At 48.8% G+C, this 18,689-nt stretch overlaps 2 protein-coding genes across 3 annotated transcripts; one reads left to right on the forward strand and one right to left on the reverse strand.

The window, feature by feature from the left end:
- Window positions 1-560: 560 nt before the first annotated feature.
- Window positions 561-14,378, forward strand: LOC110069852 (pre-mRNA-processing factor 39). Of its 2 annotated transcripts, none has more exons than XM_072984382.2 (14): window positions 561-719; window positions 2,041-2,363; window positions 3,099-3,224; window positions 4,477-4,595; window positions 5,056-5,223; window positions 5,883-6,078; window positions 7,251-7,358; window positions 8,044-8,208; window positions 9,064-9,190; window positions 10,339-10,607; window positions 11,558-11,742; window positions 11,877-11,951; window positions 12,818-12,974; window positions 13,860-14,378. In XM_072984382.2, the coding sequence occupies exons 1-14, from the start codon at window positions 620-622 to the stop codon at window positions 13,920-13,922; spliced, it is 2,181 nt and encodes a 726-aa protein (XP_072840483.2). In that variant the 5' UTR covers window positions 561-619; the 3' UTR covers window positions 13,923-14,378. The 2 variants fall into 2 exon arrangements, with proteins under 2 accessions (XP_072840483.2, XP_072840484.2); XM_072984383.2 differs by having other exon boundaries at window positions 12,821-12,974.
- A 1,048-nt stretch (window positions 14,379-15,426) lies between these two features.
- Window positions 15,427-18,637, reverse strand: MRPL49 (mitochondrial ribosomal protein L49). Its single transcript, XM_020777425.3, has 4 exons — window positions 18,470-18,637; window positions 17,688-17,853; window positions 16,745-16,869; window positions 15,427-15,592 (listed from the first exon to the last, which is right to left on the reverse strand). The coding sequence occupies exons 1-4, from the start codon at window positions 18,599-18,601 to the stop codon at window positions 15,446-15,448; spliced, it is 570 nt and encodes a 189-aa protein (XP_020633084.3). The 5' UTR covers window positions 18,602-18,637; the 3' UTR covers window positions 15,427-15,445.
- Between the last annotated feature and the right edge of the window lie 52 nt (window positions 18,638-18,689).

Raw genomic sequence — 18,689 nt, forward strand, 5'->3', positions numbered from 1 at the left:
TCAAAGAGGTGTTCAATAAATAGCAAGGGGGAGGAGAAAATAAACCCGTGTATTTTTAAAAAATCAAATTGGTTTAAATCACGATTTAATATTTTTTTAAAATCATTTTTTAAAATTTAAATCATCCCCACCCCCCCAAAAAATCAATTTGATTTGAATCCAGTTCTTCCTGATGAGGAGCAATTCATTTTGTTCCTGCCCCAAGCAACAGGAACATTAATTTGCTGCCCACTGCAAACACACTGAAATCCAGGATTTCCAGCTTTAAATTTCAGTAGTTGTAATAGGAGGAGTGGGGGGAGAAATACAGAATAAAAAAACTGCCCAAACTTAACTCTGGAGTAGGACGTGGCGGGCGACTCTCTTATTACAGCTCTAAAGGATAAATGGTGGCCTTTCTGTCTCTCATTTCCTCTATGGTCGAGCGTGGCCCTCTCTCCCCCCCTCCGCTCCGCACTCTCTATGACCGTTGCCCCGAGCTACGCCCCCGACGTCCAGCCAATCCGAACCCCCTTTCCCCCCCTCCACTCCTTTCTTCATCCGGGTCCTTCCGCCGCGCAGGCGCCTTGGGGTCTAGCGGGAACGGGCGGCGAAGCTTGCCTTTTTTCGAGCGGCCAACATGGCGGCGGAAGGTCCGGAGGCGGCGGGGAGCCCGAGAGGCGGCGGGGCGGAGGGCGACGAGGGACTCCCCGGGGCCGGGGACGGCGAGAGGGAGCCCGGTAAGCCCTGGGGGGTGGGGTGGGGGGGTCTGGGGCTGGCCGCCCGCACCCTCCTATGCCTTCGGCTCCCTTGCGGGTAGACTGCCCCTGCACGGGGAGGCTCGACGCCTGTTGCTTTTCGTGTTTCTGCCTACGTTGTTTCCCCTCAGGAGAAAGGCAGGGTGAAAGTAAATATTTGAAATAAATAAAACTGTGGCTCAGACGGGCCTCTGCCTATTTATTATCATTTATTTATTTAAAATATGTTTTTACCTTGTCGTTCTCCTTAAAAGAAAAAAAAAAGGAAGATCCAAGACAATTTAAAGCCCCCATTTCTTTGGTCCAGAAGGTGGTTGGTTGTGTATTCCTTTAAAATATGTATACTTTGCTTTCCTCCTTCAACCTACCAGGTTTATTACTTTATTGGTTTGAAATATTTGCATGTCACGGTTTTCCCCCAAAGGATCGAAGGTGGCTCGTGGTGTTAAAAGTTAAATAATAGGGTTATTGTAATATTTTATCTTAGAATAGCAGAGCTGGAAAGGGACCCGGCGCGGGATTCGAACTCCCACCCTCTGGCTCCACAACCAGAGACTTAAACCACTGAGGGATCCAGCATATTTCTCTTTAAAGCATTAAACGGATATATTAAAACTCCGAAGGAAGAGCAATATTAAAAGCAGAAGTAAAACAACAGGATAAAATAATCCATTTTAAAAAAAAATAGGCTTGGGCAACCTGTCATTTTAAAGGATAAAACTGCCTGAAGAGAAAGGTCTTTGTTTGAGAAGGAACAGTTTTTTTTTTACAGTATTGTAAAAAGGAACAGTGTTAAAGCTAAATTATGATAAATTAGTGCTCAGGGCTAGACTGCTTCGGATCGTGGACGTTCTGTATTGGCCATGTCGCTGCAACAGGTTGCCACTCATTTAATTAATAGCCTCCACTCGGCGTTTTGTGAGGTTGAGTAATTGCGTTTCCAACATCAACCAAGTATTATTGTACCTTGGTCTTTACGGACAGAATGTCTTGCCCGACGGCCTGGAGAGTCTTTATGCCCTGAGTTCTCAGAAAGTCCCACAATCACAGATTCTGGAAGTTGCAGTCCAGAATAAAAGGGGAGCCGAAGGCAGGAGGCCTTGAGCATCTATAGAGAACAGCGAATCCTAGAGATGTAAAATTTCTGGAAATTTTGAAACCACATAAAGCAGGAAAAAAAAAACCTTACCCTGTTGTCTCTCCCACCCCAATTTTTCAAATTTCCTTCCAAAGCTGTTTTATATGACTTTAAAACTTACGGAAATGTTACATCCGTTTCTCAATTTCATCCCGAAATCTGTAGGCTCTGCTCAAGATGTGCTTCCCAAGCCGGCGGACGACGGTGCGCCGAAACCGGAAGAGGTGGCGGTGTCGGAAGCGGCAGAAGGGTGTAACGGGGTCAGCATGGAAACCGGCGCCCCGGCTCCACAGCCAGAGCCTCCCAAGGAGGAAGTCCTTCAGCCTCCAGCCTCTGAGCTCATGACGACGCACATGGTGATCAACCCGCCCATGGAGGATCCCTCCATCACTTATCCTCTGGATTTCGAGCGGTACTGGAGGGCGGCTCAGGAGAACCCCCTCGATTTCACGGCCTGGACAGAACTGCTGCAGTACGTGGAGCAAGAGGTAAGGCTGGAGGATCAAGGGGGCCCTCTGGCATTCCCTTGGAGGGTTCCAACAGGAGAAGAGAGCCCTGTGCCATCATCTCTACCGTGTTTGTGTGTGTGTCCCCCTCCCCACCCTATTTTGTGGCTCTGCTGAGTGGGGGCACAGTGGACAAGGTTTTCATGAAGGGTGACTAGGATTACAGCCTTCCGCCTCATGGCCAGTCCTCTCTGCATCTCATACAAAATACAGTGGTGCCTCGCTTAACGGGCGTCTCGTTTAACGACGAATCTGCATAGCGATGAATTTTTTGCGATCGTTTTTGCGATCGCATTGCGATGTTCTAGATAGGAAAATATCGCTTTGCGATGATTGGTACCCTGTTTTGCATACCGATCATCGCATACCGATGATTTTCCAACAGCTGATAGGCGGTTCCAAAATGGCCACCGGGTAAATAAAATGGCCGCCCGCTGTGTTTTTGCCTGGATTCCTCGCTTACCGGGCAGCGAAAATGGCCGCCATATGGAGGATTTTCGCTTAAAGGTGAGGTTTTTGCCCATTTGCTTTGAATAGCCAGCCACTAAAATTTAGGTTTTAGACAGTTTAAAGGAGGTTTGCAACCCATAGCTGAAGGTAAATAAGAATTATCTTATTCTTCTGCTGTCCTTCTGTCCTGAATCTGCTGTTCTTTTTGTGTGTCCAGCTTTGTCTTTTTGTACACAACCGAACCTTTCCTCTTTCCTGCCCCTGCAGAACCACATTTACGCCGCCCGCAAAGCCTTCGACAGCTTCTTTCTACGGTACCCGTATTGCTACGGTTATTGGAAGAAGTACGCGGACATGGAGCGGCGCTTTGACTTCATCAAGGAGACGGAGGAGGTAGGAGGGGGCGAGAGGGTGGGTCCCGGAATCCCGCATAAATTTGCCCGGTTCAAATCCCTGTCTGCCATCGGTAGGGAAACTGAGATGTCTGATATTCGCGCTGCCCCCTCACTGGGTATCTTCAAAAATCAACTAAAAACACTGATGTTTCGGCAGGCCTTCCCCCCTAGTTAATTCCTGATTCCCCTTTTCTTTTCTTTCCTAGTGTCTAACCCAATTGTTTAAAGTTTTCTTTTATGTTAAACTGCTTTTATTCATTCTTGTACCCCTTGTTGTAAGCCGCCTAGAGTGGTCTTGATCGACTAGATAGGCGGGATATAAATAGAATAAATAAATAAATCTGGCTACAGTGACGCATGCCTAAGTTGCGTCCTGCTTGGATTGCTGTAATGCGCTCTGCGTGGGGTTGTCCTTGAAGACTACTGGCTGAAGACAGTTATAGGGAGCCTCTGATGCCCCGTGCTTCAACAACTGCACTGAGTACCGGTCTATTTCCAGGCCCGATTCAAGGTGCTGGTCATTGTCTATAAAGCCCTAGACTGCTTGGGTCCAGGCTGTATGAAGGACCGCATCTCCCCAAATGAGCTTTCCTCTCAGTCCCATAGCTAACGGGGGCAAGAGAGAGGCCTTTTCTCTGTGAAAGCTCCTAGGTTATGGGATGCTTTCCCTCGGGAGGTCAGGCTGGCCCCCCCTCCCTTTTATCCGTCCATCAACAGCTGAAGACTCACCCGTTCAGATAAGCTTTTCTTTTTTAGCAATCCTGACCGAATCTCTGAATGCCATTTTTTAAAGTTAGGATAATGTTCAGCTTTTTACGTGTTTCTGATCAATGATATTTTAATCTCTTTTATAGCTTAATTTATTTTTTAAAAAATGTGTAACTGCTTTAAAAAAAATTCTCCTTAGTATCGTGAGCCGCCTTTGGGGGCCCTTATCGGGAGAAAGGCGGCCTGTAAATAAGGCAAATAAATAAATAACACATGGGCACCTCTCAGAAATCACTTTCCCTTTCTCCATCCGATGTGACAGATACACTTCATCTGTGAAGCAGTCATCTTGAAAAGAGGGCAACTCTTCCCTCAACAACTTGTGTCTACTTCTAGGTGCTTCTAGGGGGGAGATCCTAATTTGGAGGCATCCAGGTGGCGAGAAACAGTTCCTAACAGGGACACCTTGGTCCTGAATGGCTTTTTTTTCCCCAAAAGTGATGTTTCTGTTCTTTTCCCCTCTTCTTTTTTCTGCTGCGCAGGTTTTCCAACGAGGCCTCCAGTCGATCCCCCTCAGCATGGATCTGTGGATCCATTACATCTCCTTCCTGCAGTCCACTTTGGATATGAACCTTCCTGATTCGGCTCAGAAAATCTGCGGGTAGGTGACGGGGCTGCTTGCGGAAGGACAGCCAAGATGGGGCCGGCCTGGCCTCCAGTGGCAGGGAGTTCCAGAGTTTAGATGTGTTGCAGCGACGAGATGCCTTTATTGGACGGGCATAAAAAGCGTCTTTACTGTTGAAGGACCTTCAACCCTGCCTTGTAAAATTTCCCAGAATTTTTTCCCAGGTGGGGTATTTAGAAATAGACCGTTTGGGTTTTTTTTTAAGGTGCTTGGATTCTGGCCTAATTACAAAAAAAATCAGTAGGTAACAGGCCAAGAGGTAGAAAAGGGACATTTTTGATATTTATGAAATGCTCTTTTTGAAAAGAAGCCCGAGGACGGGATGTGTGTCCAGGAGAAAAAGCCGGCACGTTGGAACCCTGAATCCTGTGGTCAGGATGCGTGCCAAGAGAATCCTGCTTGTGAAACTGAGCCAATTTTTGCTTTGTCCTCTCAGCACCTTCGAATCGGCCGTGGCGGCTGCCGGCGTGGATTTCCGCTCGGACAAGCTGTGGGAGATGTACGTGGAGTGGCAGAAGGAGCAAGGGGACCTGAGGGCCATCACGGCCATTTATGACCGAGTGCTCAGCACGCCGACCCAGCTGTATAACCACCATTGGGAAAAGTACGTTTGTCTTTTCGTTCGGAGTTGATTCATGGGTGCCTGCTTTAGGGAGAGAGAAGGAGATTTCGTAATTTCTCCGTCTCTGTAACTTTTCTGTGGACAGAGAGTTCCGTGTCTTCTTCGTGGCTAAAAAGTTGCGTTCGTGACCCCGTTCTGCTGCTTGTGGCCGTCATGGGCTATGAAGTTTCCTCCCGACTTATAGCCACCCTATGAATGAGGGATTCCCCCAAATGTTAGCCTATTTGGGAGCAAAGAGGGCATCTTTTCCACGTTAGGGAGAGCCTCCCCTGCACGTCGGCTTCCCCCACAATGTTTTTTAAAAACTAAATATATTTTTGACCTCCAAAGGGGTACAGAATGCTTTTTAAAAAATAATAATAATTAAAATCCCAGTTTTAAAAATACATTTTTTTGCACATGGGTGTCGCTGAAGTGCTCAGAGCCTTCTTGAGAAACACAGGTTGGTATATGAAACAGGCAGAATTTTGGGAGCAGCCTAACTCCCGGGCTGGCGCATTCAGCAGGGACCCCAGAGTTCTGGTTTCGAATCGCCGCTTGGCTGTGTGGCCTTGGGCTAGTTGATGTTCCCAGCCCTGACCTATCTGAGTGGGTTATTCTCAGAAGGAGCCCTGTCCATGTCCCTCTCTCCTTGATCATAGGTTCAAAGAGCATGTGGCCATGCACTACCCCAAGGATATTATTTCCGTGGAGGAGCTTCTCTGGCTTCAGAACAAGATGGCCTCCGAGACCGGGGCCAAGGCCACAGAAATGGAGGTGGAAGAGGCTCCCCCCGGAGAAGACATGCCCCTGAAGACCGAGGCCAGGCAGGAGGCAGGGGATGGGAGCCACATCTTGGTAATTACCGGTTTTGCTTGCTGAGCCCCTGCGTCGGATCCCTGGGGTTCTGCTTCTGTTGAGGCATGTCTCCCCCCCCCCAGTATGTATCAGAGCAGCAACATGGGGTTTGAATCATCATCAGAGCTAAATGGGGACCCTATAAGATCATCGCGTCATTTAGGCAGCTGGCCAGGAGGTAGCTTGCTCTTTTCTCTTAGATTATGGGGTGGCGCTGGTCTCGTCCATCTGGCCAGAAAAGAGGTGTTAAGATTTATCCGCCTTTTCCTCCTGCTTTCTCCCTTCGAGCGGTAACCGTTTTCACGACGCCTCTTTTATCTCATCCTACATTTTCCAGAAAGAGGAGAAAATCGCTTGGGTAAATAGAACCTACTCAGCCCAGAGGTGTTTAAAAATCGTTTTATCGAGGGCATGATAAAACAAAACGTGGTGCATTTATTTATGTAGTATGGATTTTGGGATTGGTGTCGTTTGGCCCGGCTGCTCTTGACACCCCATTCGATGGCCAACTAACAGCTGTTAGGCCAGGTCCAAACATCTGCTTCCAGGACCTTTGCCTATATATTGGAGAAATCGTTGGAGCTCGGTGGATAATTAAGATCCGTTTGCCCAACAAAATACCCGCCCACCCATTTTTTAAAAAAAAAAACAGGGACCCATTCAGCCACCTGAATTTTAGGGCTATCCAGCTTGCTTTGTGAGGATGATGCTGATGGGCCCCGGACTTAGCCACCGCACTGCTGGGGTGCTCGCCAGGCGCTTGTGTCAACTGACGAAGGCCGCAGCAGCAGGCGAAGCACACAGTTAATCAATGGCCAGGCGCATGATTTGCATTCAGATCCCAAATTCAATGCGCAGCCTCTCCAGATTAAGCTGCCAGAGTCTTTGCGCAAAACCTGGAGAGTGTCTGCTGATTGATGTAGGTCATCCTGGTCTAAGATTGAAGAGAGTTAACTAACGAGGTAGGAGAAGCGCTTCCCGTGTGTCCAGACTTTGGAGGGGTAGGGAAACACATCATCCCCACAGAGGCTGGGAATAAATACATGCTGTGCCTTGCTTCAGGCTTCCAGTAGCCTTTGAACTGCTCCAGACAGTAGCGTTCATGTTCTCTGATGCCCTGTACGGATTTTTCAAAATTAATGAGACCGGGCAAATGTTCATTTGGGTTTCAGGGGCCGATGGACCCAGACAAGCTCCGGGAAATGGTCCTGTCCATTCGACAGCAGCTCTACAGCCAGAACGAAGCGGAAGTCAGCAAGCGCTGGAACTTTGAGGAAGGGGTGCGTATAACTCTAGCCCAGTTTCGCTGCCTTGTTAGGATAGGAGTTGAGTCCTTTCTTTCTTTAAAAAAAGAGAGAGGCCCAAAGCTTACTTCTCTTCGGCTTCTCCCTCGGTCCGCCTCAGGGGGTGTGGCGTGTGAAAGAACCCGCTCTCTGTCCCTTCTCGGAATCCACTTCATGGATGGGGAGGCGGAGTGCGCCCTGACATTCTCCCGTTTCTCGTGTTGCTTTCAGAAACGGCTCTTAGGGAGCGTAAAGTTGACGGCTTGCGAAGTTTCAACGCCGCAGGGGGGCTGACAAGTATCTTTGGCTCCCTCTGTGACTCTCTCTTTCTTCCCAACGGGGGCGTGCGTGATTTTATATGAGTTCATAAAACTCATGATTTTATGAGTTGTTATGATTTTATGAGTTTTCACTGTTTAGTTATACGTTTATCGTTAACGTCTTTGTTTATTTTACGATGCTGTGAACCAACCAGAATAGCGCGTTGCACTAATGGGGTGGTATATAAATTCCATTCCGTTCCATTCAATGAATGGACAGGGTGGTCTATAAACTAAATAAATTGAATGAAGGAACGAATGAGCGAGAGCACCGAAACATTTCTGCTTTTTTTCCGGGCTTCCTCTCTCTTAGTTCCACCTTCTTCTTACTCAAATACTGTTTTCCCCTCTCTTTATTCCAGATCAAAAGGCCGTACTTCCACGTGAAACCGCTGGAGCGTGCCCAGCTGCGGAATTGGCGGGACTACCTGGACTTCGAGATCGCCAACGGCTCGCACGAGCGGACCATCATCCTCTTCGAACGCTGCGTCATCGCCTGCGCCCTCTACGAGGAGTTCTGGATCAAGGTGTGCGACCCCCTTCCCCAGTTTATAATCCAGATCCCTTGATATTCCGTCAACTCAATTCTGACTCATAGAGACGTTTCTCAGGATTTTCTAAGTCTACCCAGACGTGGTTTCCCCTTCTCTTCTTCCCGGGTTGCCCTGGGACGACTGAGCAGCTTGCCCAAGGCCACCCAGGCTGGCTTTTCTTACCCAGGAGGCAACCGCGTGGGGGAATCGAACTCCCAACCTCTCACTCCCCATCCGGAGATCTAAACCACTGAGCTATCCAGTCAGCTGCTGGACGTACAAGAAAGCCCTTCCCTTTTTATCCATTCCTAGAAGTACCTCGCCCATTGACTAGATTAAACATTTGTTTTTTTAAAATGCCTTTCTTCCCTTCTTGAGCGTGCACCTTGGAGGAGGTTTCCCTGCTGGGTTTCAAAACTAAAGCTGTATCTGTCATGTTGTTGATTTAAACCCGTGGGTCCCCAGACGTTCTTGGACTGCAACTCCCAGAAAGCCCACCCAGCGTAGCCTAGCGGCGAAGACTTCTGGGAGTTGCGGTCCAGATTTCCGGAATATGTGATTGTTGCATTTCCCCCCCGCTAACGAAGAGGGCTCAGTCCATGAGCCTTCAGAGGACCTTGGTGTTCAGCTGTCAGACCCCATTCATGCTGTAATAATACCATCTCAGAACTGAAGAGCTGGAAGGGACCTTATGGATCATTAGATCCAGCTCCTGTGGGAGTCACAGCAGGGGAATCGAACTCCCCCAACCGCTGGCTCCACAGCCAGAGACTTAAACCCCCTGAACTATCCTTTTAGAATCCAGGTTTTTTCTTATTTCTCCACTGGCTTTCCTTTCTCTGCTTTTAGTACATAAGGTACCTCGAGAGCCACAGTATAGCTGGGGCCAGGAGCGTCTTCCAGCGAGCTTGCTGTTACCACCTCCCTCGGAAACCCAACATCCATCTCCTGTGGGCAGCGTTTGAAGAGAAGCATGGTGAGAACCAATTTTTTCTCTCTCTGTGTGTGTATGTGTTTCCTGGACTAGGGCGTGGCATACTCCGCCTCCAGCCCAGATCTTCTGTTCAGCTGCCCTAAGATTCCTTGTAGAAGTCCGCAGGGCTTCGGACTTCACAGAACCGTTCTATATAGCAGTGGGCTCAAGCGGCAGGAATCCAGATTTTGGTTGAATATCAGGAAAAACTTCCTAACTATTAAAGCAGTACGACAGCAGAACCCATGACCTTTAGCAGGTGGGGAGCGCTCCGACACCGGAGGCCTTTAAGAGAAAATTGAACCACCCTCTGTCAGATCTGCTTCGGTTTGGATTCCTGCCTTGAGCAGGGGGTCAGCCTAGATGGCCTTCTAGGACCCTTCCAACTTCGTCATTCTGTAATTTTATGAAAAGCAGCTAACGTCTAATTCTTTGCTTCTATAAGGGACTGAAGGTTGCAATTTGTACTTTTTAAATTATGTTCTTTAAGTTGTTTTCAAATACTGTAAATCGGTGGTTATTTGAATAGCAATAATGGTTCCTTACGATCGTTTATTGTGTTTTCAGCCACTTTCATTTCGTGGTTTGCTTGTTTGTTCATATTTTTATCCCACCCATATAGTAACAGAGTCGCCGCTCTGGGCAGTACTTTGACAAGGTCAAAGTGAGATAATAACAGTAAAAGTGGCGATAAAAATTCAGAAAGGGCTTCATGATAAGCGTGATACCTAAAGGTGCCATAGCATTGAAGGAGAATAAAGTCACAAAAGGTAGTAATAAGAGGTGGCCAGCAGAGAGAGAGAGAGATACAGAAGTTCAAAGTAGAACTAGTCAAATCCAAAATTAGTCTCAATCCAGGGCAAGGCTTAAGAAAACAGCCTGGTCTTTTAAAGTTGTAATCTGAAACCCAGGAAGGAGGTGACCAGTCGCACCTCTGATGGGAGAGAATTCCAAAGTCCTGGGGGCCACCACCGTCCGCTTTATAGCAGAATATCCTTCCGTTTTTAGACGACTTTTTCCTTGTTTCTGTTTAAAAACCGCCAAGACTTTCTGCTGTGAAATGCATGTTTAAAGGTGAGCTTAAAGGCTAGGAAGCTGCTGGTGGCTTTGCCGCTGACTGATGCTCTCCCTCCCTCCGCCGGTGCCCGCAGGTGAGGTGGAGGAAGCCCGGCGCATCCTCCGCTCTTTTGACGAGTGCGTGCCCGGCCTGGCCATGGTGCGCTTGCGCCGCGTCAGCCTGGAGCGCCGCCTGGGGAACACGGAGATGGCCGAGACCCTGCTGATGGAAGCCATCCGGGAGAACGAAGGCATGCCCGTCTCGTCCTTCTATTCCGTCAAACTGGCCCGGCTGGTCCTGAAGGCGCAGAAGAATCTCGCCAAAGCCCGGAAGATCCTCTTGGATGCGCTGGAGAAAGACCCGGTAAAAAAGAACAGAAAAATGGGCATTGTTTGTGTGTCTTTCCTCCGGTTGGGTGTGTGTGTGTGTTGTATTTCCTAGACTTTTTCCATGTGACTTCTGTATTTTTGCCATGTTGAATTTCTGGTTAAATTCTTCTAGTTGTGCTGCAGCTGTGTTGCGATTCCTCCAGCAGAATAGCTTCAAATTCCCCCAATTTAGTCCATCCTTTACTTTGTCATTCACTGGCACTTTCAGTCTCAATCACTTACTCTGAGACGTTAGTAAGAGAAAGAATAAAAAGGTTTCATTGATTTACAGTGTACAGGTAGCAGCCAGCTACTTAGGTGGGATCACCTTTTCTCAGCTTGCACCCAGGAGCAGGAAAGGGAGGGTTGGTCTCCCTGCAGGAGCTGGGCCCCTGGATGGGACGGCCCCCTCTGTAAAGGTCATCTTCCTGTTGTTGGATCTTGTGGAAGAGCGCTTGTTCGTAGGGTCGGCCTAGGTGGCACGTGGCATCAGCAGCTTTTGCTGACTGTCCAGGACCCAAAGTCTTAGCTGTCAGTTGGAGGAGAGAGAGAGAGAGAGAGAGGCACACACAGAGAGTCTGGATATTAATCTCTAGTTATTACCCCCTTCCCGAGGTCTCCCTCTTTCCTTTTCCTGGGCGACACAAGACTCCATCAAAGGGATGAGCACAGAGAAGGAAGGATGGGTCACTTGGCTTTTGCTAAGGCCAGTTGTGGGCGTTTGTTCCCTTTATTCCTGGAAGGAGGAAAAAATAAATAGAACCCAGCAGGAAAATTCTCTCCTGGTTTCTCTCCCGGGTCACTTAATCTTATTGCTGGGCATTTTCTTTCTTGCCCAAGTTTCTTTTTTAAACGTGGGGCGGTTTCGCTGTGCCGGGTTTGACGCGGGGAGAGGGTCTTGGCGTTCCTTCGCTGCGATAAGCATTTGTGGCTCCTTGAACACAGGACAACGCCAAGCTGTACGCCAACCTTCTGGAGATGGAGTTCAGTGCCGACGTCCGCCAGAACGAAGGCAACACCATGAGTAGCTTCGACAGAGCCTTGACCAGCGGCCTCCCCCTGGAGACCAAGATCATCTTCTCCCAGCGCCGGGTGGAGTTCCTGGAGGATTTCGGGTCAAGCATAAACAGGTGACGGGGGCGAAAAAAGACTTCCGTAAAATTGCTCAGGCTTTAAAGTGGCGCTGGGTCGGGTTTTTCTTTTTCTTCCTTTCCTGATTTGGGTTTGTGACGCCGGCGTTCTTTTTCCTTTTTTGCATTCCCAGCTTATTGACGTCGTACGACGAGCACCAGAAACTCCTGAACCAGCAGATGCTTCGGAAGAGGCTCCTGGAAAATGGGTGAGATACTCTGGCTGCGTTCAGTCTCTTTAAAGATTTAACACCCCCCTCCACAAACCTGTTTTGTTGTTTCTAATCGCCTCGTAGTGTGGCGGTTAAACCTGCAGTACTGCAGTCAAGACTCTGCTCACGCCCTGAGTTTCATTCCAGCTAGGTTCAGGTAGCCAGCTCAGGGTTGACTCAGCCTTCTGGGTTTCTGAGGGTGTGACAGTGACTACTCAGATCCTGGAAGGGGGGAGATGCTGCGTGTCACCTACACAATTAAGTTGCAAACCAGGAAGACCCTTAGATATATCTTTCTGGGAGGTAAGGAAGGATGAGCTGCGGAGACATTAGGCCGGATGGTCAACTGCCTTCTCTGCAGGGTGTCATAGATCAGGTGGATGAGGGTGACCCACTTCGTGGAGGATGATGGATATCATGTATGTGTGCGCGCGCGCTCCGTTTTGCATCATTGTGCAAAAATATTTCGGCCTGCTCTTGCTCCCGTTTTGACCTCCCCCTGAATGCCCAGGAAAGCTCAAACATCCAGACAGAAACTGATAGGTCAATGAACCCTTCCCCGATAGGGCGGCCCTCGTCTCCGTGAACTGACCTGAGCGTCTCTTAAAGCCCTCACTACCATCAGGTGGCAATGAGTTCCATGTGCTAAGCTTGTGCTCCAGGGTCTGAATTAAATCAGGCAGTTTTTATCCTGCGAGTGTCTTTTGTTGTGACTTAAATTGGGCAGCCTAGTATATAGGCCGGGCTGCCCTTGTGGGTCCCTGCTCGAAGGGAACCCTCGTGGGAAAAGCCAGCAAAGTGGCAAAGAAGGGCGCGATCCTCCGGCCAACACTGACTGACGGCACTCTTTCGAACCCTTCAAGCAGCGCCGAGGAGGCCGACGACAAAAGGTTGCGGCTAGACGACACGGCAGCCGGAGGGGGCAACGTGGCCGTCGCCACCGCAGGCATCACACCCTTGATGGCCACGGATGTCAGCAACAGCGGAAGCGGGGCTTATAACTACAACACGTGGTATCAGGTGAGTTGGCTGGCATTCCCCCTCCCACCCCCCGGACTGGGCTCTTAAAACAGCCCGGATCAGTAAAAACGAGGCAAGTCAGCTGTCCAGAGGAGCAGCAGGAAAGCAAAGGTCATTCTCCCAGAAGACCCAGTGGGGGAATTGAACGCCCAACCTCTGGCAGCCAGCGACCCAAATCTCTTGAGCTGTCCAGCTGGCTTGTTCTTACTAACTGCTAGCTTTGCATTTTCTTGCACGTACAGAAATGCGTCCCATTTCCCCCCGATTCCTAAGAGTACCTGTTTTTCAATTAGCTTTCTTTCCTGCTTGAAAAGGCATCAGGAGGAAACGTTCCCGTTTTACTTTAAAAACTAAAGCTATCCATCCTTTAATTGATTTAAACCATCTTGAGTTTTAGGTTGGCTCAATGAAGATGTGGTTGCATCTCACCGAAGTTGCTGCTTTTGTGTTCAGTAGGGTTCCTGTCCACAAAAGCTTCTTCCAAATCAGTCTGTTAGTCCTTAAGACGCCACAAGACTCTTCTTGCTTTTACCAAGAAGTTATAGAGAAACAGTCAAGGGAGTTGAGGGAAGAAGCTACCGGGAAGACGTACCTCTCATTATGGGGGGCCTACAACTCCTATCAATCTAGGCAGAATACCCACAAGGAAAGAATGATATAATAATAGTAATGTAATTTTAGAACTGCAGAGCTGGAAAGGGACCCTGTGGATGATGGGAGTCCAGCCCTCGTCAGCAAGGGGGGGGGATTCAAACTCCCAACCTCTGGCGCCACAGCCAGAGACATAAACCGCTGAGCCAGCCAGCTGTTGAATTATAGCTGAAATCTAGCAGAGCTGATTTCTTCTTTCGAAGAGGCTTTTTCATTGCTTCCGTCTTTTTGCAGAACTACAGTAACTACGGCTATCAGAACACATGGAACTATAACCAGTATTACCAGCAAACCTGAAAGCTGCCGAGAGGGATTGGCCCGCCGCCTCTCTGGAACTGAGTGGCAACTCGAATCCATACAAGCAAAACCGAGTCTCGCTGCACCCCCGTTGCATCCTTCTAGAGGGGCAGCTTAACTTGTCCCCCCCCCACGCTTCCACTCTGGCCCTCTGAAGTGCCCCATCATTGCCAGCTAGGATTTTTTTGTGATTTTCCCCAGACTTTGAAATTCGTTACTGCCTGCGGATCAGGCATGGAAGATTCGAAATCACAGATTCTGTGTAGAACTTGAGGGGGCTCGCCCACACTTCTTCCAAAATCCCAATGAGGAGTGAATGACCTTCCGGACTCCCAGGATGAAATTCAGCGAAATCAATTTCTCGGCAATGGCGCCTCGTTTGTTTGTTTTTTTTAACTTTTCCTCCTCTGTACATTTCATGTGTTGCAAATGTAAATAAACAGGAATTCATTACAATGGCTTCTGACACTCGCCCCCCTTTTGGGTTTAGACCAATTGTGAAGAGGATACCGGTTCAAGTCAGAATACCCTTAAGCCAAGGCCACAAAGGTGGATAAAAATTTTAATCATCAAAAGTCTGCCATTAGCAGACTTTTTAAGGACGGTGGTTTATTTAGGGAGAAAGCTTGCGTTTCAGAAAAGAGGATTTTTCTGCTGAAATAAATTCTAAAAGCCATGTGCACCCTGCTGTGGGAGGTATTTGAAGGAGTTCTGAAGTCTAAATGTAAGAATGGTGGATACCTTTTTTTCCCAAGAAAATCAAATCATTTGCAAGCTTTCGTGGAGAACATTCCCCTTCAGGCTTTACACAATCCCTTCGTGGACACTGGGAAAAAAAACTAGGCAAGAGTCCAAAAATGGATGGTACACGTCTGTAAAGGTCGACATCAGTCTTCTGGATGTTGCAGTCTTAAGCTTGCTTGCAGTAAAATTTGAAATCTGTTTTCTCACTCTCTTGGGACCCAAAGGTTTCCCCAAGTTACTCTTGTGGTTGCTCCCAAACGAAATGAAAGTTTCTATTTGGAAGTGGGAGTGAGGGGGGGAAAACCAAAACGAAGACAGAAGAGCCCCCAGCACAAGTGAAGGATCGTAATTTGGTTTATTCACCAGGTAGGCATAGCCAATTTGTGTCAAATTAAAGGCAAAACTCGTGCTTTTCCCTGGTGAGCAACTGAAGAAGCCTTGGGCTGAGACTGAAAAAAGAGGGATTTTCTCCACGAAAGTCTGCATTTTTTTAAAAATGATCCAACAGAAGCCATTGCCAACTCTTACATCTGTGTAATCATGGGGACCCCCACAGCCTTTTCCTTGTTCTTTCCAAAGTTCTATCAGACTGACAAGAGTTAAAAGGAAAAGCTATCTCAGACACCTGTGTAAGTAAGAACAAAATTCTAGACCTGCCAGGAGTCTGATCCTGCTTCGCCCCCCTGACTGTTCCTGGGCAACCTGTCCTCGCAATTACTTCCCCGGAGGGTAGAGGGTTGTTTAAAAGAGAGAGTTCCCCGACGGTTGCTGGACTTTATTCAGAACCCTTTGTCCATCAGCCACTGCTTTAACTCCTGATCAAAATAACCTTTGATGCGAATGCTGTTGGTGACTTCGTTAACCTGGGTGGCCGGGGCCTTTCCTAGCAAGGGTGTGATGAACTCCTTCACGTCCTTCTCGAGCGCCTGGGGGGGGTAAAGGAAAGGAAGTTAATAGTCGCAGATTGTGGAAAAGTCGTTGGGTGCCATTAAGCCGCCCTCAATGCCCTCTGGATGAGCAATCTCCAACATGTCCTGTCCCTCCACTGTCCTACTCAGTTCTTAGACTCAAGTCTGTGGCTTCCTTCAGGGTATCCGTCCATCTCACATTGGGGTCTTCCTCTTCTCCTGCTGCCTTCCACCTTTCTCAACATTACTGTCTTCTCCAGAGAACCCTGCCTTCTCACGAGGTCCCCAAAGCACGATAGCCTCAGTTTCATCATTTTTGCCTTGAGATCTAGTTCAGGCTGGAATTTGCTCTACGACCTACTTGTTTGTTTTTTCTAAGGCTTTCACAGCCGGGATCCGATGGGGGTTGTAGGGTTTTTGGGCTGTTTGGCTGCGTTCTGGAGGTTTTTCTTCCTAACGTTGCGCCAGTCTCTGTGGCCAGCCTCTTCAGAGGACAGGAGTCAGAATTCTGTCTAACCAGAACACATAGAGTTCTGACTCTTGTCCTCCAAAGAGGCCGGCCACAGAGACTGGTGCAATGTTAGGAAGAAAAACCTCCAAAATGCAGCTAAACAGCCCCCCCCTCCCAAAAAAAACCTACAACCACCACGTACTTGTTTGTCTTTCTGGCAGTCTAAGGTACCCACAGAGTTCTCAAACAAATCCATTTTTGTCCTGCCAGCTTTTTTAACTGTCTAGCTTTCACTCCCATCAGCACTCCAAGATCCCTGACCACAAACCACACAGAGCCAAATATTTATGTAGGCTTTGTATTTCCTTTGCTTTCCTCTCCTTGTGTTTACACTTTTTTTCAACACTTTGGGGTGGGTGGTGATCAGGAGACATTCCCTTCCCAGGAAGTGGAGCGGTTTCCGTCATGCCAAAGCATAAGGGGATGGGGCAGATATGGAGGTCTGCGTTCAAATTCTGCCAAGACAGAGGGAGACCACAGCCAGGGGAAGGCCAAGTGACCAGATCTGCCTCAAACAGTGGCACCAAGGCTGTGGTTTTCTTGGATGTGTATTGCCTCTCTTGCTAGCAAAGCGACTTAGGTATGTTGGCCATGTGCCTTCCCTCCTGTGGGATCACAAACCCCTGCACAAGAAGGCTGCCAGAAATGGGGAGACTCACCCAAATGTCTCCTTCAATCTTTCTAATAACGGTCATCTTCCTGCACGCGTGGGTGAGATCTGTGTAGACCGGAATGTTGTGCATGCGTGACCGCCGGACGAAGTATGGAAGGTCTGGAGGCGGATCTGGCACGACAATGAACACGAGACATGTCAACCACAGTAGGGAAAAGACGGGATTTTTTTTAAAAAAATTAATTTGAATTAATAAATCAAATATTAAATGTTTTGCGGACTATAAGGAAAGTAATGAAAATCTGGGTAACAAAGATGTGGATATGCCTGGCCACCCCACGCCCCTCCACAAACAGTATTCATTAAACCCTAACATCTTAAGGTTTTAGCAACGAAGGGATGAGCAAGAGGGGTCGATCTGTGTTCGATCATAATGGGCTCAGGTAGCTGGCTCAAGGTTCACTCATCCTTCCGAGGTCGGTAAATGGAGTACCCAGCTTGCTGGGGGAGTGTGCAAAGTGTACCCTGCGTGATTAAATTATAAACAGCCCACAGGGTGCTTCAAGCGCTATGGGGCGGTGTAGAAACAGCACACTTTACATAAAGCTAAAGCCAGCAAAGGAGGAAGTGAATTATGAAGAGATAGTTTATATATTAATGCATGCAGTTTTCATACAAGTAGCTTACAAGTCCAGGCATGCTTAGCTTTAGTAAAAGAACTATCTCACACCCCTTCCATGAACTGGCCGGGTTCAAACTGTCCCACCCAAAGCAGTCTTCAGTTGCTTTCTAAATTTATTATTCCTTCCTAAGGTTTTTATCCTTTAAACCAGACACAGGGAATGTGTTCCTCCAGGTATGGATGGATTACATCTCCCATCGAGTCTAGGCAGGACATCGAGGAAGAACGAACAACGGGAGCGATAGGGGAACCTCCACAGGTTGCCGAGGGCCTGCAGAAGTTTACGTTATTGCTCTGTCCATTTCACCTTGTGGCGGTTTCCACCCGGACGGCGTGGGATAGTGGTCGTGCTTGGGAGGCAGCGGGACTTGCGTGGGAGGTATGAGTCTCTCCACGAATTTGTATTCCTCGGTCGATTCAACCACCCCGGGGTAGTTTTGATCTCCAGAGACTTGTTCCGTGGAGGCCTGGGTCTGAAAACACAAAGAAACGATAGCTGTGAACTGTTGTTTCCTCCAGACAAAACGCTCCTCGCTTTATTTCTCTCCCACCGGACCATGTCCCCAAGAGGCCCCCCGTTCGTACTTCGGCCACGAAGCCAGGGAGAGCAAGCAGGGGTGAAACATTTCATGACCTGCACGCCTCCCATTATTCCCAACAGACCTTTATTGGGACTCTTAACCACCAGACCTTCCTGGCTCTCTGCAAAACACCTCCCAAGGCCGAGAGGAGCCCCCCTTTATCCCCAAGGTGGACCAAGAGCGGGACAATAAGGATCAGGGAGACCTCAGGAGAAAGGCCCAACACTGGGCTCAGATTCTGAGTTAGCTTAGATTTTATTTCTAAACGTTTCCCCCTCATTTTCCATGCCAGCAACTTCGGGGGGGGGAGCAATAGTTCTGGTATCTTCTCCTCAGAAATATATCTTTGGGATTTTTTAAAAAAGTACTTTCGGGCAGCGGATAAGTGAATCCGCAGATACCGATCCCGCGGATACGGGGGTCCCGTCCTATTAGGACCTATTCCCGCGCTCCCAAGCTCCCTCCTCTCCCTGGGGTGTGTGTGGGGGGGGAAGGCAACCGACAATACCATGTGGGCCGCCCCCCACCGGAGCAGCGTCCTGGGCTGGAGGCCTGGCGGAGGCCGCCGTCGTCCTCCTTCCCGCTGTAGCAGCAGCAGCACCGCCGCCCTCCTCGACCCGACCCCGGCTAAGGCCGCCATCTTAGAAAGCGGCGGAGGAGGCGGCGCACGCTGATGACGCACTCCCTCGGCCGAAGAAACAGCGCCGAGGCGCTGGGGGATGTGACGT

This window comes from Pogona vitticeps, chromosome 15 (genome assembly GCF_051106095.1).
Source record: "Pogona vitticeps strain Pit_001003342236 chromosome 15, PviZW2.1, whole genome shotgun sequence".
NCBI lineage: Eukaryota > Metazoa > Chordata > Lepidosauria > Squamata > Agamidae > Pogona > Pogona vitticeps.